The 25,161-nt window shown below is 41.9% G+C and overlaps 3 protein-coding genes and 1 long non-coding RNA gene across 4 annotated transcripts in view; 1 reads left to right on the top strand and 3 right to left on the bottom strand.

Moving 5' to 3' along the window:
• The window catches only part of LOC121690252 (C-type mannose receptor 2-like), a 1,098,322-nt gene that overhangs the window by 1,010,025 nt on the left and 63,136 nt on the right, over nucleotides 1-25,161 (bottom strand). The window lies entirely within an intron of this gene.
• On the bottom strand, nucleotides 705-7,587 carry LOC121690276 (homeobox protein HMX3-like). The gene is made up of 3 exons (XM_042070768.1): nucleotides 7,554-7,587; nucleotides 2,154-2,625; nucleotides 705-2,024 (listed from the first exon to the last, which is right to left on the bottom strand). The coding sequence occupies exons 2-3, from the start codon at nucleotides 2,350-2,352 to the stop codon at nucleotides 1,468-1,470; spliced, it is 756 nt and encodes a 251-aa protein (XP_041926702.1). The 5' UTR covers nucleotides 2,353-2,625; nucleotides 7,554-7,587; the 3' UTR covers nucleotides 705-1,467.
• On the bottom strand, nucleotides 3,359-4,988 carry LOC121690270 (homeobox protein HMX3-like). The gene is made up of 2 exons (XM_042070758.1): nucleotides 4,425-4,988; nucleotides 3,359-4,160 (listed from the first exon to the last, which is right to left on the bottom strand). Exons 1-2 carry the CDS (start codon nucleotides 4,792-4,794, stop codon nucleotides 3,553-3,555), a joined length of 978 nt encoding a protein of 325 aa, XP_041926692.1. The 5' UTR covers nucleotides 4,795-4,988; the 3' UTR covers nucleotides 3,359-3,552.
• On the top strand, nucleotides 3,742-12,900 carry LOC121690291. The gene is made up of 2 exons (XR_006025024.1): nucleotides 3,742-3,876; nucleotides 12,686-12,900. It is a non-coding gene; the product is annotated as an uncharacterized LOC121690291 (long non-coding RNA).

Below are 25,161 nucleotides of genomic sequence, written 5' to 3'. Positions count from 1 at the left end.
GCAGACACAGTGCCTGAGTGCACAGGTTAGCGTTAGCTGAGGCCTGAGCCTGAATGGCGGTGACAGGGTGGAGGTTGGAGCCATGATGGAGGAAGTGACCCAGAAAGACTTGGGTGGGGGGGGGTAGCTAGCTGACAGAGACGGCCCTTTAGGAACAATCTAGGAGAGGCTCATTCTCACTGAGATAAATAGATGTACAGCAGTGTATGTGAAGGGAGGCAGGGTACATACACTTCCCACGCATACAGCAGCAAAACACACACACACACTCACACAAAGAGAGAGAGAGAGAGAGAAGCACAGCATTGAAACACTTATAAGCGTACACAAAAACACTTACACATAGAATCAAAACACGTCAGACACACACAAGCATATAGAGAGAGATAGAAAGAGATAGAGAATCAAAGCAGAAATACACACACACACAAAAGAAAATACCCATGGATTTCCTGTAACATAGTGTGCGTCTTTGTCAGGTGAGGAGTACCCGACATGTAACAGCAATGCCAAGTGATGCTAGCGTCTGTTTGTAAAAATGCCATACCAGACCCTATCAAACATGCCACTGTGCGCTTGACTCATAGATATACTTCCACTTCACACACCCACTTAACCTAAGCAGCAATAACCATTGACCTCCGTGATCTCAAACAACTTTTTTTCTTTTTTTCATTTATTATAGCATTTGTTATGTGTATGAACATCAGGGTATTATAACTCAATAAATTCAATAATGTAGATGTCTGTATTTGTAAAACAAAACACATTTGAAGAAAAAGGAAAAGGTCTGAAAATAAACGAGCCAGGTAAAGTGCATAATGAAAAAAAAAGAAAAAAAAATGAAAGACAGTAAGAAAGTAAGAAAGAAAGAAAGAAAGAATGACTATGGATAACAACAATAACTGGAGGGCTAACTAAGAAGCACACACTACTCCCTGGCTTCCATACAGGTGATCTAATGATGTAGGAAAAGAGTGAAAGGATGAGATCATTAATAGAAAACATGCATCAGATAAAAAAAGATATTTATATATATATTCACTGACATATTATCTGCACAGATTTATTCCATCAGTGCCTAAATGCTTGCATTAAACTTTGGTTGTTTGACCTCCATGTAGAAATAACTGTTAAAATATAATAATAATAATAATAATACAGTTGTGATATTTTAAGTATTCCCAAACAGGTCTGTTTGATTCCTTCAGAAACTTGAAAAAACAATATTTTAAAAATTAGCTAAAGACAAGGAGGTTATCATTAGAGGTCAACTAATTTCTGGTGTTTTAAAGGAGGGTAATGCGTTGTTAATTGCACCAAAATTAAAAAAGGTCAATCTTCACATTTTAAAAAATGCATTTTTACCACAGTCTAAGTCCTCCACAGGAAAAGCTTGCCGGGGTCGCCCCGCTATCGTTGGTCTTTTTTATTGTTCTTAAACACTTTCGGAGTTTCGGTTTTTTATTATACGTCTCCATCAAACAGGCCAATGTATTTGCTGGCGTTTGAGAAATACAAGTAAGGCGAGCTACTTCCCGAGTACATGAGAGGAAGCGGAACGGGTAATACACATCCACCAAGTATGTTACTGATGTGGTTCTCTTTGTACAGTGCTGGCAATTGCACGGACTTTCCAGAGTCCGAGAAGAGGTCCGCTGTGCCCGCTCCATCGAAGTCCGTCGATAGCTGTCGTTTAAGCTTATTCCTCCGGTTCTGAAACCAAATCTTAACCTGTGTCTCAGTCAGTTGTAATGAGCTGGCTAGACAAGCCCGCTCTGCGCTACTGAGATACCTCTTCATGTCAAATGTAGATTCCAACTGGAAGATCTGTCGCTTTGAGAAGATGGTGCGCGTCTTCTTCTTCGCCAGCGCTTTAGACTTCTTGCTGCATTTTTGCGGATCGGAGTTATCCTCACTGCCAGTGCTTTCTGCCGTGGGAGATGCGTCAGTCACCTCCAAAGTGTCTTCTCTTTTCACCGGTAACGCACGAGGGGGTTTCCAGTAGCTCTCACCACTCGATTCTGTTGAGCAGGTTTGATATGCATCATTCTTTCCCCATCAATTTAACCTTTCGCGCTGGTGCATGTATTTACTATAGGCAAAAGTAACATTTTTGAAAGGATGCTGACACAAAAGTGTCGTAAACTCACCTGTATTCTGTATCCTGCTATTTGACTCTGGTTGCTGAGAATGGAATCTGATGTCCCCCCTCCACGAATCTTTCCTGCCCAGTGAGTCCTCCCTTGCCTCTTCACGTTGCGCATCCTTCTCATTGCGTTTCAGATTAAGAATGCTATCGATGGTGAACTTCAGCGATGCGGGTCTGCAATGCCCGGCTTCTTTGCTCATATTCCCAGATAACTGCAGACTCGCTTTACGCTCAAGCTTGCCACCTTGTTGCCGAATAGTTGGAGCCTCTCGATTTGCCTAACACCATTGCTCCATGCTCATAGCGTCTGCGGGGCTTGACAAACAGTTAGGCACTGAACCGGAAGAGTGCGCCTCGGCAGATTTTGATTGGAGAGATAGGAACGATAGGATGACGCCAGATAGCGTTGCAGGGCGGGAAGCACCTTTGGACTTGGGGGAGGGGCGCGATGGTCCGTGAATTTGGACAGAAGCCTGTGGGCCAGAGCCGTTCAGTGTCAAGTGCCTTATGCAACATTTCGAGTAGAATATTTACATACACCAGAGGTAGGCCTACTGTTCAGTTAGTAGGTGATTTTAATATTTGGCACAGGTTCCAAATTATATATTGTGGTTGATCGGTAGCCTAAACATTAAAATAGTATTTGAGCGCAACCACAGCATAGACCTAGTTGCTGGCTGATATAAGTGGAGAAATGTATATTATATACATACATTTATATGTATATAATATACATTTATATGTATATTATATACATACATATTTGAATTTATTTATTAAATAATTTGTTTATTTTTCTATGCTTATAAGCACAAATAATGGCATACATGCAGCATATACAAGATGTGGTTTAACAAATGAGACCAAATAACAACAAAAGTCTTATACCTACGATTTGTTAAGACATTATGTCCTTTTAAGGCGACGCTAGTGTTGATTTTCTGAATATTTTCGTTTTCCTGGGAGTTATGTTGTCTCCAGAACATTACAGTACGCTATAACAAAATGTGAGTGAGTGAGTGAGTGAGTGAGTGTGTGTGTGTGTGTGAGAGAGAGAGATTGACCGAGTGACCATAGGCCTGCATAATGGCATAGGCTACAAGAGCATATACACAAAAACATAACGGTAGAAGGGATACATTTTATTTATTTCTTGACCGTGTATAAAATCAAGATAGCCTATACAATTTTAAATAAACTTTCAAAGTAAAAATAACTATAAGACACAATATTGCGTTGGTAGATAATATTGCTCTCTTTTACTTTTCTATTAGGTAGGCCTATAAAATAATCCTGAAGATATGGAAAGTCTTCAAAAATGTTCTCACAGTCCTGGGCCATTGCACGTTGTTCGATGAACAGTATGATACATTATGTGTGTCCATTTTGGCTCTGTGGCGTCACACGAGACCTGTCATCTGTGACCTTACAAACTGGAAGGGAGGTGTGAGCGAGGAGAGAGAATAATTCACACTGCCGGGAAATCCAACCAAAGGCGGTGATGCCTGTGTTGTGCCCAGGTTAAGCGCGGCAGACGCCGGGTGTTCGTGATACAGGATAGGCACCCTGACTACCCTCTGAGTCGAGTAGCATAGATTAGCAGCCTCCATGTCGGCCGCAACTTGTCGCTTCCACTTGTTCCGCCGATTCTGGAACCAAATCTTCACCTGCGTCTCAGTCAGGTGGAGAGAGGCCGCGAGCCCTGCTCGCTCAGCGCTGCTCAGGTAACGTTTCACATCGAACGTGGACTCCAACTGAAATACCTGACTTCGACTGAACACTGTGCGGGTTTTTTTCTTGCGACCCGCCTTCCCTCCGGACCCCTCACCATCTGCTCGTGCGATGTCTGGGGAGTGTAAGTCATTGTCGTCGTCTTTCTCGTCGACAAGAGTCTCTCTACATCCCTCATTTTCCTCGTGATCCTCCGTTCCCTCGGAGACAAACGACAATTCTCGGTTTTCTGACACCTGGTACTGGTCGCTGGAGATTTCTGTGTGACTCACTGGGCCTAAGGTAAACAAAGTCACATAATCTGTTATCGTTATGTTCCGAAACTAGAACTATGATTTTATATAGAATGTTTCGAGGATAAGTAGGCTACCGTTGTCTAAGTGAATAGAAATTCTAGGCCTATGCATGGCTTACCAAACCCGAAAACGTGTATATCATTTCGTCATGACGATTGAGACTACTATTTTACTTCTTTTGAACTCAATTTGATTTTTCTCGTCCATCGTGAAATTGTTGAAAATGACAATGAGTTCACACTTACTTAGGTCGCTACAATGTGGTGATCCACGCCGTTTAGATATGTGTGCGTCCTCTGTCAAGCTTGACCCGAGATTTTGCTCTTGGCTTTGAACTTGGTAGCAGTGCCTTCTACTTGCGTGGTCGTAAATACTCCGGTCTGTGCAGACAATTCTGTTCTCAATGGTAGTCTTTTTGTCATCCCTCTTGGTGGAGCGAAGCAAGTCCTCAATGAAAAATGATGAGACTCTTGGCGGTGCGTCGTACACTTTCTCCGGCATATTCCCGAATTCCCCACCTTTTTGCGGATCTTTCGGCGTCACCGTACTCGTGCTCCTATACCCGCGACTCCCTCGCTCGAAACATCCGGTGGAGTGTGACGGAGACTCTTCCATCGGCCGTGGCTGTGTCTCGCGAATGCGCGTTCAGCAATGTCCATGAGAACCCCGCGCGGTACCCAGGGATGCGATCGGAATCCCTTGCTAAGCGCGAAACTAGCGCAGAAAGAATAATATCCCATAGGATGTAGAATGAAAGCTGAAATAGGGAAGGAATGTGTTGCGTTATGCCCACTTTAGTGCGTGCGAATGCCTGCCTTAAGGGGCTAGTAGGATCCAGTCAGTCGGGCCGATCCGTTATTTAGGTCAATTAGCAGGCAAATCAAAATAGAGATGGAATCGTGTCCCTGGGCTGGAATTCCAGAAGTGCGCTTACTAGAATGTGTTATACCGCCGCCCATCGGCCACATCGGGCTGAACGTACTCAATTCGGAGTTCTAGGAATGTCGCTCTCTCCAGCCAGGGTTTGTTTATGAATGTCCATTCAGCCTTAACTGTATTAAACCTAACATGCCGAATTATCATATTTGTGACCGATTTAAGTATGAGGTAATATGCGACAGGCTAGGAGTGCAGGGTTTGATTTGAATGAACAGCTAGTTGGAAAGCTTCCGCTTCGGGGTCGTGACATAACACCCCTTGTAGCTAGCTGTTCTAAAACCACTGGAACATACGGCCTCTTGGGGCTTATTGTTTAATTATATTGTCATAATCATTATTATTATTATTATTATTATTATTAGGTAAGATATAAGGCCTATTTTAATTGAGAACTATCTGTCCACACATAGGCTTATTTAAGGAATGTCAACTGACAAGTGTATATATAAATTTAGAATATGAATGCATTGATACAAAATTGATATAGGCCTATGGTCCAGTGATAATTAGTGATTATGAATATTAGTATTATTATTATTCACAATAGCCTACATAATATTGTGTTTGTGGGATCAGGATAGACCTGAGGGAGGCTAGATAGGCCTAAGTGATCACTTTCATAACAGATACGCAAGAAGAGGCATCACATTTTGAAAAGCTCAATCTTAGAACTATGAAGAAAGCAGGCTTAAATAAATAGCCTATTTGTAGCCTACAGCTAAAGATTATTGGAGCGCAGTTCGGCAAAATTGCAGTTTCACATCTTTCAAATGGATTTAAATTGATCTCGTATCGAAACGAAAAGGAGATAAAATGTATAAATATGTCCCGTATCAAGCCATTAATTGAGTGGAAATCAGTCTACTATTACTCGCCTAATATCTATCTCACCGATTTTCATATTGATGTCCGAGTTTCCCCATTTTGACGATTGTGCAAGATTGATATTTCATCTGACATCTTCCGCAGTTAACACATAAGCATACCCATTATTCTACCTATATTTAGATTAACGGGCCTTTTAATTAGGTTAATAGTTTAGCCTATAAGTATTGTGCATGATTGTAACATGATTTTGTTTCAGAGCATACCAACTCTGTGAAACTGTCTTTGCAACATAATTTGTGCATTGCACACTGACATAGGCAGTTGTCTCTTGGCAGCCACATTTTTTGGGGAGTGTATCATTTTCAACTCTCTCCCTTCTCTCTCTCTCTCTGTATCTCACACACACACACACACACACACACACACACTGTAATATATAGAATGAAACACAGTTGCTGCAGGGTCACATCGATTAGGCAACATTGATTTTTGTTGTGAGAGAGGCCTCCTCTAGTGTAGGTGCTTGCTGAAAGGCAAAAGTCTCTTTTGCGTCCCATTAGCTGTTTAGCAGAACCAAGAGCCCTCGACAGACTGTATGACTCCAGCGAGTAACTCTATCTCCTTGGATGCTAAAGGAGCGTTATTATCACAGGCAACGTGTGGACCTTATTAGAATATTTTACCCTGGAAGTTGTTTTACAGCAAACATACTAAAATAAAAAAGAGAAAATTCAAACTATCTACAACGAGTCACATAGAGGCCTAAAAACGGACAAAAAGTGAAAGTAGAAATGGGTGGAATCCTTCCAAATGTAGACTAAAGGGCTAGTTCGGAAAGAATATGTCTATATCTTTTTCGGTGCATGCCATCAAGGCAGACATTCTTACCTTATAAAACCAAATTCTTACCTTAGGCTATAAAACCAAATGTGACAGAGTTATCTAAACGTCCCTTTTCCTGGAGCATATAGGACTAATATTTGCCATTGCTTGGGACTCACCCATACCAAATTACTGAGCAAATAATTTCTGTCATCAATTATTATAATTACGCGATGGTCTCTCTGTAGTAAGCCTAGTCTATCCTACTCTTTCATTGGGGATTCTGGCTTTCCAAATGATTCCAGTGCAATGCCCTGCGAAGCGCGACGCGCAGGGATGTTTTTTTTCCGCTGCCTTGGGAGTCGTTATGGCACAAGTGGATTAGAACCGTTCTGTCGGGGAACCCCTACGCAGAGAGGATGTAGGTCACTGTATGGGCCTAGTCACTGTACTTGCTCACTAGCCACCACGGAGTGCACACACACACACACACACACACACACATGTAGGCATACACACGCCATCAAAACCTTGGATAGACAGAAACAAACAAACACAAATACCGAGACATATAGATAGATAGAGAGAAAGAGAGGGGGGGGGGAGAGCCAGACGATAGCTGAGAAATCAGTCACCCAGAAATCTCCTTGTAGACACACATTATGTGATCTCTGAAATAGTCCTTCGTTATCCAACGCGTTTAAAATGGCGGTATAAAGTAGCGGTATAGGTGAAAACCACACAGAAATGAATGCAATGGGTAGCCTATAAAAATAACCTGTTACCTGAGATTTCGGAATTTGCCAAATGATATGTGCGCCAGCTTACCACAGAATCCTTAGAACAGGGGCAACATCCATCAACGAAACCAGAAACGAGTGGACCAAACCTCAACTCTCTGTAGAACCTCGCCACATAGCCTACAGTTCCCGTTACTTCCCACAGCCAGTATCCTACCAGCAGAAACACTGCGTAACTCCCTATAAATAATATACAAATAAATAAAGAAATAATAGGCCTACGCAATTTTTCACTGAACAAATGTTCTTATATTATAGCCTATTTTAGGCTATATTTAAACGTAACTTGATGTGTTATAGGCCCACACAACCAACTGTCAACTATCAATTTGAAGAACATATTTAAAAAAGTAAGTTAAAGTTAGATGAGGAGACGGCATATGGGCTACAGCACGTGCAGATGCTGTAATTCTGTAATTCTTCTCACTGCAGCAAATTCAACATGGATAAAGCGTCGCCTATTTGTCTGCCCTGAACCTGTATCAGGCCTACTCTGCTACCAGGCAGACTTAACAGGAAGTGAAACTGTGCCAAACTGTGCCCCGTGGTCACTGCCCACATTCTGTGTGGTATTTGGGCTTCGAAATTTCATGAGAAGTCCATGGTAGCATGCATGATGTGGCTCTGTGCAATGAGGACGCTGTCTATTCCTTCCTCCGAAAACTTTTAAGCCCTCGCCTGAGTCGCCTCCCGTGGTGTTGCGTCCTGGATATTGAAACTGACATGTACTTCACCAGCCTTAATCCAGATGAACTTTCACCCTTGACCTCTCTGGGTTCGACGACATAGAGTAATGAACAGGGATCAGCCAAAGTTATTCATTTCGTATTAGTTTGACAAACTGCACAGATAAATGTATGAAATGATCAGTCAATTCGCTATATTGATGCTTTGGAAAATATTCTGTCCACTTTATCAACGACTGTGCGTCTTAAATGGGGAGATCTTCCTCAAAAAGCTAGAAGACCCAAGAAAGACCGTTTGTTTAACCCGTTCACGCCAAATTAACCCCTGTCAGGACAAGGTCGTCAGGACGGACGGAAAGACCAGGAAGGTTGATGTGTTAAGCACATCACACACTAGTGTCGGGAACTTTGCTCAGGGCAGCTCTGATCTTTTGTCTAAGCAGAAGTGAATGATTGAAACGATCTAATGGTGGAATAGCTTGGCTGGGATTACCGGTATTCTTTTTCCCCCGCAAGAACGTCAACAGACAAACGCTAGTGAATGTCCTGCATTTTCATCATCGAGTATTTTTATATTGGTGTACGGTCCCATGGTCCAACGAGACCAGTAATTTGTGGAAAATACATGGGATATACGGTAAACAGTCCTATAGAAATCCATTCAGATAATATTGGCTACTTTCCACAACACCCAAGCTTTCATTATAGCTGCTATGCTCTTTGAATCCTAAAAAGACGTCAAATTGCTGCTCTCAACCGTGAAAAAGGAAAATTTGTCTGTGATGACCCCTTGTCCAGACTATATCCTGTGACTCACCTGCTATCATTGGAATAATTGTTGATATGCAGACCAGTCTGCTGGTACATCGACCTAGCATCAAAGGGATTAGCAAATGGATTAACTACTGGAGTAAACCTAAACTGAAGAAATATGTCTTTTCTAGTGGTGCAAATTAGATCAATGGTCCTGTATTACAACTGCTTTCCACAATTATACATATAATTCCGTTAGCCTATTGCCTTTTCCTGTGATGTAGACAAGTTAAAGACGATGCCAATCTCAAAACGATTTCATTTTCTTAGAACAAGTAACAGAAACGTAGCCTAACTGAAGTTTGTAAATTAGTTGAGAATAATAATTAATAGCACTAGGCCTACAGGTGATGTTTGTTTAGGCAGGTAGGTAGCCTTTCCTCTTTAATGATTAGGCTATTTGAAAACTGATTTAAAGGGTTCTATGTTTGCCTATTTTGTTTCACAGTTGTTATATCCTCGCCGCTCTGAGACTGAGCTCCCCCGGTGCAAAGACTAGGCCTAACCATTGCGTGCGAAGGAGAGCTCAGTCGAGATTTGAACAACGAAAGTGTAGCCTTCTGCTTTCAAGGTCAAAAGAAAGGTATAATATAGAGACCTGTATTTGTTGATAAATACTATAGCCCAATTACAGTATAATAGGCCCTAAGGTAAATTCGATTCGGAATTCGTTTTTGGTGCGCTTTTAATGTCAGTTTAGGGATTTACTATTTCTAATAAACAAAGAAATAAAATGACCATAGAATCAATAGTGTTTTTGCATACAGAATGATGTGAGAACAGCTGTACAGAGTAACATGCAGTGATTTCCCTCAATTTAATATAATGCCGGAGAGAAGTCCTAGCCTATTTCATTTTATGTGATCTGGGTGTTTATTAAGCCTACAGTCTTATGTTTTAGCCTACGTATAGCCTAGATTTAAATAACAGTAAATTACGTGAATGTGATAAATATTTTAGATTAAATATGTATGGGCTAATTTTATAGGCTATATCATGGAGGTTAAAGAAAGGATGTTACATGCAGACCCAGTGCCCAGTTATGCTTGGACACATTCGCCATGACAGTTAATACTGGTAAAAAAAAACTGCTAGCTTTTGCCATTTTACATTTCTGCAAGTAACGCTGCAGACGTTGGGATACAACTCTTTGTTTGAACAAAGTGAGATCGTTTTTAACAATCATGAACATTTTTAACTTTATAACTAAGTAAGTATAAGTAAGTTTTAGCCTAGTTTCTATTGTTATAAAAAATACAAATGTAAGTATAACTTCTGTAAGTTATACCTTGGTGAGGTTGGTCTGAACCATACTTAAGCTATTGTTACCTCAACACAGTAAACATGTGCCCTTACTGCCAAAGAAGACCCAGGCTACATAATTATTACCTACTATATTTATTAATTATTTAATACATTGTATTAAAAAGGGAAAAATGTCAGATTCAATTAATTTGATTTGATTTTGTTGTAACCCTTTTAAGATGCGTGTATGAGTAAAATATTGCCTACACATGTCATATTTGATCATTTATTACATTTGGACTTTGGAAATCATTTTAATTATTGACCAAGGAATAAGGTTTAGGTCTTTTGTCAACTTTTAAAAACTTGATTATGCTATATCTGTTTGGAGAAACGCGTCTGCCAAATACCGTAACCATAACCGTGTCAATTTCACATAGCTTAGGCCTAATTGAAATGCATAGTGAGGAACTGCGTCGATTAGGCTGGCCTACATGCTACATTTTAAAGCAACATAATGTAACAACTTCAAAATCATTTGGACTCCACGCCACGAAGATAATTACAATAAACGTACAATACAATAAGGAGAATGGGATTTCAGACACTGCCGTGCACGTCTGGAGCGCCTGGTATTCGTCCACTGTTCCTGAAATTATTTCGGAATGTTTATTTTTATGCAGAGCTGAAAATGCAGCTGCATTTGACAGAGGACAAATGTAGGTAGTGACAAAATATTAGCGTTCAGTCTGATACGATCTCTTTATAAATAAATTACCTTACCTTAAATCAAAACGCGTTTAAATCCCCTGGCTTTCCTACTTTGTTTCGGGTAGAAGCATGACCATTTTCAGTTTTTTACGAATTGGGTACACCTTAATGGGTAGCCCTAAATGGAACCCATATGTCGAATAATGACTAAAAGGGGAATTCCTAAAATGTTTTATTTTTTAAAAGAAAATCTGTCAAAATCAATATGGAATTATCTGCACATCTTTTTCCTGCAGTATTCTATGTGTTAATTTTGAGTGTGTTTAAACATCAGTGGTTAGTAGTTCAGAATAATCAGTTTTTTTTTTAAATATCCTTATGTTACGTTTCTCTCATTCTCTGTGGGGGTTGCCAGTTATCATTAAAACGTTTTGTGTGCATCTGTGAGTAAAGTTATTTAATGAGTTGAATAAAGATAATGACAATAACGAAATAATGTAGCCTATAAAGCTTAACATTTAAATTATCCAAAAACATCAGGCAAAATGTTAATTAACTATGAGTAGTCTACATGAGTGAAATTACCCAAAAATACAATAATCACACACACATGTCGTTAAACACACACATAATAAAACTTCTGGATGCAAAGGAAGTTCTGGATATCACAGAGATTTAAGGGGATTTCCCAATGCCTTGCTACCTGTACCTTAACATTTCAATGTGTTTCTCAAAAGGTTTTGATATAAGAGATTCTTTGGTTATGATGGCCTGAACCGGATGTAGATCTATGCACTGATGTAAGAGAATAGGTTTTGCATTACATTTTGTGCTTCAGTGGATTTTCAGAAAAATAGAATAGAAGAGAAAAATTAATTATTTATTAACCATTAACTTTAATCCATTGTTGAGCATGCAAATCTATGTCCTTATTTGGTCATTTCTGTAGAGTAAGCGTAACTCCAGTAAGTTGAATGTATAGCACCATGGTTGATTGATTGATTGATTGACTCTAGTGATACTATCTCGAGTTTGTACTGGAGTTCAAGTTCGAGGACTGCACCTTGGAGTCAGCACTGTACTGTAGCCATTCCGTCTACAAATGTGTACTGTATCATAAACTATTAAACCTTATCAACACCAGTAGCAACTCTGGACAACGAGAGCAAAGACATTCTGAACATTTTGCTCTTTACTCCTGCATTCCGAAATTCCACAAAGGATGCATCGGCCTGAGCACTAAGGGTAGCCTAGGTGAACCCAGGTATAGCCTAGGTGAACCATAATTCAGCCTAGGACCTAGGCTATACTATAGCCTAGGTGAACCCAGGTATAGCCTAGGTGAACCATAATATAGCCTAGGACCTACTGTAGGCTATACTATTGGCTATACCTGGGTTCACCTAGACCCTACAGTAGGTGAATCCAGGTATAGCCTGTGAACCAAAGTATAGTCTAGGTGAACCCAGATGAACCTGTTAGCACATTTGAATTGGTTTGAGTTGAAAATAATCAGTCTGCATAGAATATTGTTATGATTGTTTGAAAGAAATTCATTTTTTATTATTTTTTATCTCAGTTTAAATTATTTTTTAACTCTGTCTGTCTGTTTCTCTCTCTCTCTCTCTGTCTCTCTCTCGCTGTCTGGCTATCTGTCTGTAGATGGATAGGATCACAAAACATCTGCTGGCCAGCCTCATCCTCTCTCTCAAGCAGAGATCTTCTTATGGCGTCCTTCTTTTAAAAGGGAGTGTTCCCTCGTCACCTGACTGCTTGGTGTGGTTAGCAGTCTGGGCTCCATAAAGGACCTTCAGATTGGTCTCAGTTGTTATTGTCGCAATATGTAACAAATAAAATTAAATGAATTTGAGCTTAAAGGAGAACTTCGGCAATTTTTCACATAGATTTCCGTTTCTCAAGGTTTCTCGAGTACTGTGTGTACAAAACCCCCCCCTGAAAAACAATCGGTTTTACCTAGCTCAAGTTGCTAGTTCCAACAGGTAAAGCAGCCAGGCAGCTACAGCGCTACACTCTGGGGGCATATACTCTGGGGGCATGAACATGGGGACTCACACATATGCCCCCAGAGTGTAGCACTGTAGCTGCCTGGCTGCTTCAGCTTTTTCATTTTTGTTTCGTACTGACAGTACTCGGTGACCTCCAGAAACAGAGATCTATGTGAAAAATCGGCGGATTTCTCCTTTAATTGGAACCATTACATTTACCCTTGTTTTTCCACATAGATACTTTATGCGCCTCTCAGTGTAGGGTAGGGGAAAACAAATGGTAACATATGATTATTCCAAAAGAGGTTGCCCCATATTTGAATTAGTGGATGATAGTTGACTGTACAGCGTTTGGTTAGCTTGTCTGTCTTGAGTATTTAGATGTCATATTTTTACACACACACACACACACACACACATCCAAAAACATCAGGCAAAATATAACACACACACACATTATCTCTCTCTCTCTCTCTGAAATGCAATTTTTTAATATGTGGTTTAAAAGTATGAAAACAGAACTGTTGCAGAGTTTGAGTAAGTCATTGAGGTTGGACACTGTTGTGATCCAAAACAACACTGACAGACTGTGCCAGTGTGAAAACCGATAGGGGTCCAACAATCCGTTGAATCCCATTTCAGCGGTGAAATCATAATTGACATAATGCCCATTGTATTTAGCTATGGTTGGTTTGATAAGTTCCAATTACATTGCAGTTGGTGGAACTTAAGAATGCCTCTCTACTTGTTTTATGATGTTGTAGCATTCAAGCCAATGAAAAGGTGCACACTTAAATGGAAGAGAAATACTGCCCTCTGGTGGTAGGTTTTCAGACATAACTGAAGGAAATGTACTGTAAGGTATGAAATGTACTGTAAAGGAAATGATCAATAATCATTTCATAGACCACTTCATGGACCAACCTATGTGGCTATGGATTTTGGGTCATCGTTTGTATTAAAAAGAAATATATGCATTTTGTCTTAGCAGAACTGTGCAATCTCAATAGATAGATAGAGTACTTTATTCATCCCCAAAGGGAAATTATGGTGTTACAGCAGCAATTAATAATATAAACATATATCACACATATACATACATACATACATACATACAAGTTAAAAAGTGATTTTTCTCTCACTCAATTATTTTCAATGATTGGCAGCTAATGATCAATAACACACTGTCATGTAATAATTCGCAAAGCATTTAAGTGTCATTTATGTAGTAGATTTCATGCCGATACAATTGTGAGAAGATATTTCGAAGTCCTTACATAAACTCCAACTTACGTAGTTATCCACTTTATGCATGCATCAATACCGGATTCGCTTATTCGGAGAGTTCAACTTCCTCATGTTAAATCTTAACCAAGTAGCTGACGTTACTGAACTGGTTAGATTACATTTTGTTCGACTAGCAATACTATAATAAAACCGACAGACCAATAATCTGTCCTTTTCTGTCACAGCCTACTGTGTACAGCATGAACTGGAAGTTGATCTGCTTGTTTAAGTGAATGATGTACATAGAGCCAATTCTTGGATGCAGGGGTACATCTGTTCCAACGTCCTAAAATCTACATTTATATCATATTGTTTCTCTATCTGCATAAGCTTTACCGTCTCCCTCAGATTCTTTTATTATACACTGTTGGCACCCCCAGACACATGAAAGGGGCTTGGGTACAGGTCACTCAGCACTTGCCCCCAAACACATGAAAGGGGCTTGGGTACAGGTCACTCAGCACTTGGTCCAGAGCAGACGCTGTGTTGAAACTGCCCTTTCTGTTTGTCGTTGGTGGAGAGATACCCTCTGGAAAACATGGGCTGGAAGCTGTTGTTGAGGCAACAGTAAGCATTCCAGAAGTGTGTTGGCACGTTCACCCTGCCGTTGGACACAAATTCCTGAGGGTTGGTGCTAGGAACCACTCCAGTGACCACATAGGCTAGATTCTTCTTCCATTCGCCCCTGTTGAAGGTGGAGTCGGCGTTGGTGAGGGTGAAGGTGGAGTCGGCGTAGCTTTGAGTGTTGATTGGGGTAGAGGGGACCTCTGTCATATTTAGACCCTACACAATCATTGTTGAGGGCTTGGTTGTTTCCTCGCATGGCTTTGCTGACTGTAGACTCAGGAGCCATCGACGACCCTTGGTTTTGGTCATCAAGCCGATGAAGCCAATGAACACAAAAAAATACAGTTGGGATTTAACAGTCAGTGCATTGAAGAAATAATATCAACCGTGTAATCAACCCTGTTTTGTTCTATTCCATTATTGTAATCAACCCTGTTTTGTTCAAAGGGGCCTGCATTATTGTTCAAGGTACTGTATAAAGCTGACATGGGGTCAGAGCTGAAGTGACACATATTGAGTCATCATGATGCAGTTATGATGAAGTAGGCTACTTCCAATAACAGGGAACTGAATGGGAGTCTCTAACCTTCATCTGTTTCATTCAGTAGCAGCACACATATAAATATACTTTATTTAAATCAATTAGTGACCTAGTGCAGCAATGGCAGCTGCCCAAGTCACAATCACCACAATCTGACTTGTCTGCTATTTATTCCCATAAATAGGAATGAGGGTAAGAATGAGTCCTTCCACATGCACATGCCCGTTCGGACACCGAGTCCTCGTCAAGTCCTCGGTATGTTTTTTTCTTCAGGTTTTGTTTAATTTATGAAGTGAATAAAGAGACTGGTTAGCTCTACACTAACACCAGCTGGTCCAACTTTACTGTAAGGTGTGTGGTGTGGCAAGAGCACACAGATTTGGATTCGCTTGTTTCTGACAAATCTGTCTGTATTGTGGTCCAGGAAAGACATCTGGAGGAGTAACCACTCCATTTGGGTTTGAAAAGAATCGTGAACAGCTTTGTGAAAAGTTTGTCACAACTGCACCTAGGCCTACTGCCACCGAATTAACCAGAATAATCAGGACAGCCTGACCCACGAGCTTCATGATGGTAATGAACTAATACTAGCGCTGAATGACTGTTGTCAGTGGACAGATTCGGATACTAACTTTGACAATAACAAACGCCTGATAGTCAGAACTGACGTGTTCTGCTATTTATTCCAATGTGACCATGAGGAAGTGTGAGAACGATTCTTCCCACACACACTCATGCACACACACACACACACACACACAGAATTGTGAACAGGTTTGTGAAAAGGTTTGTGAAAAGTTTGTCAAAACTTCACTTAGGCCTACTGCCACCGAATTAAAATAAGGACAGCCTGACCCACGGCCTTTACGATGGTAATGAACTAATACTAACGCTGAATGACTGCTGTCATTGGACGGATACTAACTCTTGACAATAACAAACGCCTGATAGTCAGAACTGACCGTGTTCTTATTTAGTCCAATGTGACCATGAGGAAGTGTGAGAACAAATCCTCCCACACACACAGCCTAATTACACACACACACAGGAACACCCACTCTTTCGCATTCTTGTTACACTTGCATGGTTATCAATTCAGGGAAATTGTCTGGGCTTTGGGCTAATTGACAGTAATGCCAGTCATCAGGACTGTCAGACTGTGTGTGTGTGTGTGACCGAACAGGTGGTCTGAGTGTTTCACACGAGGACCCGTTTCCATCCGAGGCAGGTCTGATGGATCATGAGCAGACCGGGCCGGGACAAACCGTCACTGGGTACCTTGTCATGAGGAGTCGTGCCACGGGGCAGCACTCGTCTCTTCTCTCATTACGACCCCCTTCTCGCCCTGCAGATATTGGAGCTATAGACAGGCTGCAGTCAGGACGGTAATGGATCATTAGGCACACCTGGTGCAGGTGTTGGTTATCCATCTTATTCCCAAAACTGGAAATCCGTCCGGTTTTCATGTTCCGTCCATTCTGTTTACATTATAACTTAGTGCAGTCTCAGCAGCAACTTATATTTATTTCGAAATGTTGACAATTCTGCATTCAATGTGGATATTCTATATAATATATGATCATATTTTATATATATACACACAGTATGAAAAATAAAAAGTTAAAATCAGTACAATGCAGCACCCTTCCCCATCACTTCCACTCCTCCCTCACATTTGGCCACCTTCCCTTTTTGACACACACGCACTTGAACTCACTCCTACTTGCTCACACACTCACTGTCTGACCAGAAGAGACCGTTCTCTCTCCCCAATTAGTGACTTGTCCATAACCCACTCCAACACATTTGCATTCCCAAATATGGCCAAGATAATCTTGTCATCTCAGGCCATGTTTGTTGCGCTTGTTTTGTTATTCAAACACATTAATTCATATGTGTTCGCTAAAGAAGAGTGTATTGGATTTTCTCTTTGTTTAGGTCTCACTGGGCCTCACAGTCTGACCAGAAGAGACCTGTCCATAACCCACTCCAACACATTTGCATTGGCCAACTACAACACCATCTTCTCATCTCAGGCCATGTCTGTCGTGCTTGTTTTGTTATTCAAACACATTGGGGAAAGGTTGGCAACATTGTAAACTTCCATGGTACTGTTCTGAAGTCAAGAGTAAAACCACAAATCTCAGTCTCTCACCACAAATCTCAGAGACTCAATGTCTCTGCACACCCACAAGTGACACAGAGATGCCTACAGGCCCAGTCCTGAACAGGAAACATTATGTAGATGGGCTTTCCTGGAAGCTTCTGGAGGGATGCCAACTCCCCCACACCTCCACCTATGGCGTTTGTTTGCATAAAGGACATCGGAGCAGGTTGAACGCATGAAGTGCTAAAAATACAGGCAACAGACACCTAGATAGATAGACACATTCTTTAACAGCAGAAAGAGTAATTAAATTATATAATATAAGAACACAACTAAGCAGTAAGGACAGTAGAAGATAAAGAATATGCTAAATATACTAAAATACAAATTATACTAACACTTAATACAATATATAAAAATATACTAAAATACAAATTACAAAAATACAAATTATACTAACACATAATCTAAATCAATTCTAAAAACAGTATCCACATAGTGGTGATTAATAAATCAGAGGCGCTTGCAATGACTGAGGCAGGGACTGAGCCTGTGATTCTCTGTGCATAGTAAGGTATGGTAAGGTGCTCTAAGGTGTGAATGAGTGTCATGGTGGTAGTGCAATGGTGATAGTGGTCATGGTGATAGTGCAAATGAGTAAGTCAACAGTGCAACAATGCAGAAATAAAGTAAAGTAAAGTCTATATATCTATATATTTAACTATTTAAGAAAATGTATAAGTGTGGCCACAGTTCGGCTGTGGCATGGGGGGGGGGGGGTTATGCATATGTGCTAATGTGCTAATATAGCACGCAAACAGTGAGGCATAAAGACAGTACCAAACATGGAGGGGATGAAGAGGCAGACAGACTATGCAGAGAAGTCTATCTCTCCTCTTCCCTTAAGTGAGGCATTGAACAGTTCAATGGCCCTGGGGACAAATGACTTTCTCAGTCCGTCAGTTGTGCAAGGCAGTGAGCGAAGTCTCCAGCTGATCAGGCTCTTCTGTTTAACAATAGTAATACCTGAACCAGTCACAGGGGGGGTCACTCTCTCAGAGACAACCAGCCAGCGTAACCAGAAGGGGTGACAACAGAGGAGCAACTCCAGAGCTGTCTGACAGGTAAGACCCAGTTCATTCATCTTAATCAAACCAGCACCTCAGACTTCACACAAGACACTTTTTTATTTTGTTTTCCTTACTCTTTGTGTGATGTGTACCAGCCTCCTATTGTTATTATTATCATAGTTATTGTTATTAGTATTATTATTATTGTTGTTGTTGTAGAACATGTTGCTTGTAGTATTAACAGATATTTAGTGTTGTCCTATGCAATTTGTTGTGCTGTGTGCATTATGCGCAGATTTTGGGGGATTGTAATATTCTTTTTTTTTTACATTTTGTAAGTTGATTTGGAGAAAAGTGCCTGCTATACTGAAATCTTAAAGACTACTGTGAATACTTCAGGAGATCAGACATGATGACTCTGCCAGTGTGAGGAATCAGGCAGAGAACGACCAGATAGAGGAAGTTAGAGGACTTGTTGATGGTGCCTGGATCGGCCTGTTCAGAGATGCCTGGGAGTGGTCAGATGGCAGCAGCTCGTCATTCCACCACTGGAACACTGGAGAACCCAGTTATGATGGTGGTGCGGATGAGTTGTGCACTGGAATTACGTCCAGTGGTCAGCGGAATGATGCACCGTGTAGCCGATCTCAGAACTTCATCTGCTATGAAGGTCAGTATTTTTTCAGCTTGATTCATTTTGTTGCAGAGTGTTACCATCGTCTCATTGTAGTGTCACTGTCTCTAAATGGTGTTCTGATTTATTACTTGTGTCACTATCTGCTGGTGTGGTTGCCATCTCTCTCTGAATTGTCCATCTGGTCACCCTGCACATGTAGTTACTGAAGATAAAATGAGAATCTCAGAATCTCAACACTGAACACATGCATCTCACTTTCCTCTATTTTCCATCCAGACAAGCTGGTTCTGGTCCGTGACAATAAGACCTGGAAAGAGGCGCTGCAGTACTGCCGAGAGCACCATGTGGACCTGGTGTCTGTGACGTCCGAGCGGGTCCAGCGCTGGGTGAGGGCGCGGGCTAAAGGAGCCTCCACTGCTCACGTGTGGCTGGGCCTGCTCCACTCCTACGGCGTGGGCTGGTACTGGGTCTGTGGACAGACCGTCTGCTACAGCAACTGGACCCAAGGGCACGAGCAAGAGAGGTCCTTCCAACAAAGAGTCGGGGAAGTGGAGTCTGGAGGGGGGCTGTGGGTCAGCAACCTGACAGAGACCAACAAACTCAACTTCATCTGCACCACTGAAGGCAAGTCCATCTCTCCCTAATAATGTGTCTGTGCGGGTGGAAGGTTGATCTTCTGATAAAAAAATAATGTAAACTGGCCTCTTCAGTACAATAATTAAGTCTAGTCCAGGGGCGTCGCCAGCCGATTTGACCGGGGCTTCAGCCCGGGGTAAATTGAGCTCAGCCCGGGTAGCCAATTTTTTTTTATTTAACTTTTTTATTTCGTTGTGCATTCTATCCCTCGTAGCCTGTTAGAACAAGGAATCCCGAACACTAAACTCTGACAAGGAGAAGCAGAACGGGCGGGGCGGGGCGGGGCGGGGCTGGGGGTGGGTGGAGAGCGGCAGAGGGTCGCTTGGCGGTCTGGTCTGAGATCAGTGGATCTGTGCTCTCAACTAACGTTACTGCTGTCAACTCACTGGGTGGTTCAGCGTCATAGGTTGCAGTACGTTGAGAAAGCAGACGTGACATCAGCAAAAAACAATTGAAACTGTTTGGCTTTTTCAAACGAAAGGCAAAGGGTAAGAATTCATGTTTGCAAACTGAAATATAAGCTTAGTCCTGTCCGACCGACTCCATAAAGGGATAGCCGTGGCCTACTGGTTAGCACTCTGGACTTGTAACCGGAGGGTTGCCGGTTCGAGCCCCGACCAGTGGGCCACGGCTGAAGTGCCCTTGAGCAAGGCACCTAACCCCTCACTGCTCCCCGAGCGCCGCTGTTGATGCAGGCAGCTCACTGCGCCGGGATTAGTGTGTGCTTCACCTCACTGTGTGTACACTGTGTGCTGCGTGTGTTTCACTAATTCACGGATTGGGTTAAATGCAGAGACCAAATTTCCCTCACGGGATCAAAAGAGTATATATACTTATACTTAAAGGCCAGCTATTAGTGTTGTTTACCTATCCCATCGCTAGCTGGCTAGCAAGCTATCATTAGTAACACTAAGCAGGAGTCAAAATTAACTTTTTGAAATGTGAATATCTACCATTCACTATCTTGAATATCTTCACTGACAAATGAAGTGGCAAAATTCACCCACCATTCAATAGGTAATCCGTATTTTCTGTCTGAAATCTACCAACTTTAATATTTACCAGCATTTGTCTGGTGCCATTTTGCAAGTATTAGGCAACTGCAAGGCATCTGGTCAGGTTAATTGGCACGACACATTTCAGTGCTCGTTTTGAGAGAGAGAGAGAGAGATTTATTACACTCAGCTCTAAATAACTAAATTTAGCCAGAAGGGCTAAATGCTTTCCCCCCGTTGTTGAACATTTGTACTGATGTTCTGAGGAGCAGACGAGGATGTTACAATCTCTAACACTATGGCAAAAAATTGCAGTTTTGATACACAGCAGGCCTGCAATGTAGGATTTTTTCGTAAGGGAGATGTTTTAACAGTGACAAACTATAAACCATTAAATATCTAGAGGGGGCTGAGACATCTTTCATTCACCCTGTAATGAGCCATTTAACCATCAAAGTGATTACAAAGCTGATGACATAAACCAGCATTAAAAAACCCAAGTTTCATGGGAATGACTGTTCCATGGGAATGTGTTAAATGTCCACTGAAATGTATGCAAATGCCCTATGCATAAGCAAAGCATTTGTAATTAGAGCTGAACATTGCAATCTCAAAAGTTATTTGTATCCTGCAATGTAGTATGTTTTTGTTGGTTTGCCACACACTGATCTGATTCCATGATTTTGTAGAGGGTAGTCTCTCTCTCTCTCTCTCTCCAATCCCATTTTAACATCAAACATTTTACTGTCTTTTTGGTAGATCTCTGGCATAGATCAAACAACAAAAGAGCAGTCAGATGATGGAGAGAGAAGGGAGATCAACAGAAGGAGGTGCAGAACATCTGCTTAATGATACATTACATGCAACCTCACACTTAAACGTGTATGTACCTAGTAATTCAATAATAAATACTTTGGGCAGTCTAATGTAGTCTGTTGTCTACTATAATAACACATTTTATGTACTGTATATATATTAAAAAAATCCTCAGCTAATCTTTACATTTACATCCGGTCCAGCCGGGCTAAGCCCAGGTTGTCCTGAAAGTCTAGAAACGCCCCTGGTCTAGTCCTGGACTGAGAAACTTTAATGGAGGAAATAGCAATATTACATTGTTGGTTTAACTTCAGTTTATGTATGTGTGACTGTGTATATATGTGCATTTGTGTGTGCATGAGTATTTGCATGTGCGTGCATGTGTGTTCACGTCCTCGTTCCGGTTCCGGCGCCGACGAGAGTGGCAGCATGTCGAGGTAGCTCCGTGTCTTTGTGTTTTTTTACCGTCTTTGTTTACTTTTTACTAAGCAACTTTTTTTGGATTACGCACTTTGAGGAGTGTTTTCATTCTATCCTATGGATATGGATCTATTACAATGCTCCAGCGGCAGCAAACTTGTGTACACAAGGAATCAGCTGCTTGCAATACGACGGAATGCTGGTAGGGTTCACGTAAACATCCCGGAGGAGCTGTGGTGCTTTCGGGGGTGCAGAGCGGCAGTTAAAGTGAGGACTAGGCGTCGGGAGAAGAAGTGGACACACAAGCCCTCAGTTCCTTCGATGGTTATGGGAAACGTGAACTCACTGGCCAACAAGACTGACGAACTGGCTGCCCTGGTAAGAAATCAGAAGTTGTACAGGGATTGTAGTTTGCTATGCTTTACGGAGACGTGGCTAACAAGCCATATTCCCCCGGCTAACATTGAGCTGCCCGGCTTCAGTGTAGCTCGTTTGGACAGAGACAATAAACTTTCTGGCAAAAAGAAGGGAGGCGGACTGGTGCTGTACATTAACAACAGATGGTGCAATCCCAGACATGTTACAGTGAAGGAGACTGTATGCTGTAAGGATGTGGAGTTACTAGCGGTCAGTCTACGACCATACTACATGCCGAGGGAGTTCTCGCACGCCATTGTTGTTTGTGTTTACGTTCCGCCTCAAGCCCTCCCGGACACAGCGTGTGACGTCATTCACTCTACAGTCGCTAGGCTCCAAACTCAGCACAGTGATGCCTTCTTTGCGATCTCTTGTGATTTCAACCACATTACACTGGATTCCACCCTCACAAACTTTTACCAGTTTGTTGACTGCCCAACTAGGAAAAACAGGACAATAGACCTCATGTATGCAAACGTGAGGGATGCTTACAGTGCCACCCCCCTTCCCCCACTGGGGAAGTCGGACCATAACCTCATTCATCTGCAGCCAATGTACAAGCCAAAAGTTCAGAGGCTACCAGTTGCCAGGCGCACCTTCAGGAAGTGGACACCGGAAGCGGATGAGGCTTTGAGAGACTGCTTTGAGTCCACTGACTGGAGTGTGCTACTGAATGGAGAGGACTTAGAGGAGGTCACACATTGCACTACTGACTATCTGAACTTCTGTATGGACATTGTTGTTCCCACAAGGACTGTACGCTGCTATCCAAATAACAAGCCTTGGATAACCAGTAATGTCAAGACCCTCCTCAATAGGAAAAAGATGGCGATTAAAGAGGGGGACATGGCAGAGGCAGAGCTGAGGCGAGTACAGGGGGAACTCAAGAATAAGCTGAAAGAGGCTAAGGAGGACTACAGAAGGAAGATGGAACAGAAGTTGCAAGAAAACAACATGAAGGAGGTGTGGGACTGTATGTAATCCATCACTGGCCTTAAGAAGAGCAGCAGCTCTGTGGAGGGAGACCTGGACAGGGCGAACCAGCTGAACCACTTTTACAACAGGTTCGATTGCACTGCACTAGCTCCTAGTACTGCTCTTGTTTGCGTGCCCGCCCTACCCCCACCTCCCAGTCTCTCCAGCTCTGCATCCCGGGGACATCCAACGATCTGAGCCCCCATCACCCCACGCCCTGCCCCCACCTGATGCCTCCTTGCCTGTGCCTGTTGAGCTGTCCAAGACTCTGGCAACCTTGACAGTAGGGCTGAAACGATTCATCGAGTTACTCGAATAACTCGATTACAAAAATTACTCGAGGCAAAAACCCTGCGTCGAAGCCTCGTTAAATTCCTATGACGCGCACTATACGCGCAGGGATCTGATTGTTCCACACGGACCGTTGTTCAGGAAGCACACCACTAGCACGTGAATCGTGATACATTCTGAATTTAGCTGGCGCGATGGCAGAGTCAAGATGTCCATAAATGGCAGAGAATGTCTAAAGTTTTCAAGTAAAGTTTTGGGATCATTACATACTCAAAAAGGAAAAGAACAAGCATCTGAACCGAAAACATCCACTCCATGCTGTTTCACCAAGCGTCAATAAAGTAGGCCATCTATCAATCTATCTAGCCTATCTATCATCTACGTAGCCTATAGCCTACATTGATGTTGGCTGATTTTAATTAGATACTGTATTTGTAGCAATGTCATGATATAATGTTTAGCTTTGATGTTTTTAAGTAGTAAACTTATTCACGTTCAATTGCAAGACAGTATGCCTAAAAAAGAACCCTTTATACACACATGCATGCACCCTCATCTTCCCTCACGCACCGCACGCGTGCACACATACACACACACAGGTTGCTAGGTTACCATAGCAAATAGGCTCACCTCAGAAATTATTTTTTAGTAGCCTAATAGTAAAATTATTTGTTAGTAGCCTAATGGTAGGCTATTTTTTAGTAGCCTAATTGTAAAATTATTTGTTAGTAGCCTAATGGTAAATGCTGCAGGTGTAGAAATCTACATAAAACAGATATTTACTTTGATGTCAGGTCTAGATTACAGCATGAAACTTGTTGTGCATATTAATACATTAAATTGCTTTCCCTCTTCTCCCTCCGAGCACTTCACAACATAGCTGGGCGAACAAAGCTGTCCATACTAAGTCATGCACAAGAGGCTGCAATTTTACAGAGAGCATTTTGAACATTATTTAATTGTTGGCACTGGCACTTATAAACACTAAATGGGTAAATTGCAATAAATGGGCTTAGTTTTGTAGCCTGATGTTGGAGTTAGAATAAATACCTCTGTGCCAATTGCTTGATCATTTTACAGCCATGTCATTATGCATTATTTGTTTTGGTTGTTTAAAAATGCAAAAAAAAAAATATCCGATTAATCGATCGATAAAGTGCTAGATTAATCGATTACAAAAAGAATCGATAGCTGCAGCCCTACTTGACAGGGACATCAAGGAGGTGGTCATCCCCCAGCCCCCACCCCACCTCATTACCAGTGGAATACTCACCCCCACCTTCACTGGATATTGCACCCCTCCCCCACATGGAGACCATGAACAATGAGGTGACAACGACTTCAGTCAACAGCCATCAGACACACAGACCCCA

Source organism: Alosa sapidissima, chromosome 18 (genome assembly GCF_018492685.1).
Source record: "Alosa sapidissima isolate fAloSap1 chromosome 18, fAloSap1.pri, whole genome shotgun sequence".
NCBI lineage: Eukaryota > Metazoa > Chordata > Actinopteri > Clupeiformes > Clupeidae > Alosa > Alosa sapidissima.
This window is presented reverse-complemented; position numbering and strand designations above follow the sequence as displayed.

Bases quoted from the DNA above. Each gene is read 5' to 3' on its own strand.
- LOC121690276 (XM_042070768.1), bottom strand. From the start codon at position 2,352: ATGAGCAAAGAAGCCGGGCATTGCAGACCCGCATCGCTGAAGTTCACC. The intron at 2,025-2,153 runs GTGAGTTTACGA...CCTGCTCAACAG, and splicing joins TAGCAGGATACAGAATACAG to AATCGAGTGGTGAGAGCTAC.
- LOC121690270 (XM_042070758.1), bottom strand. From the start codon at position 4,794: ATGGAAGAGTCTCCGTCACACTCCACCGGATGTTTCGAGCGAGGGAGT. The intron at 4,161-4,424 runs GTAAGTGTGAAC...TGTTTACCTTAG, and splicing joins ACCACATTGTAGCGACCTAA to GCCCAGTGAGTCACACAGAA.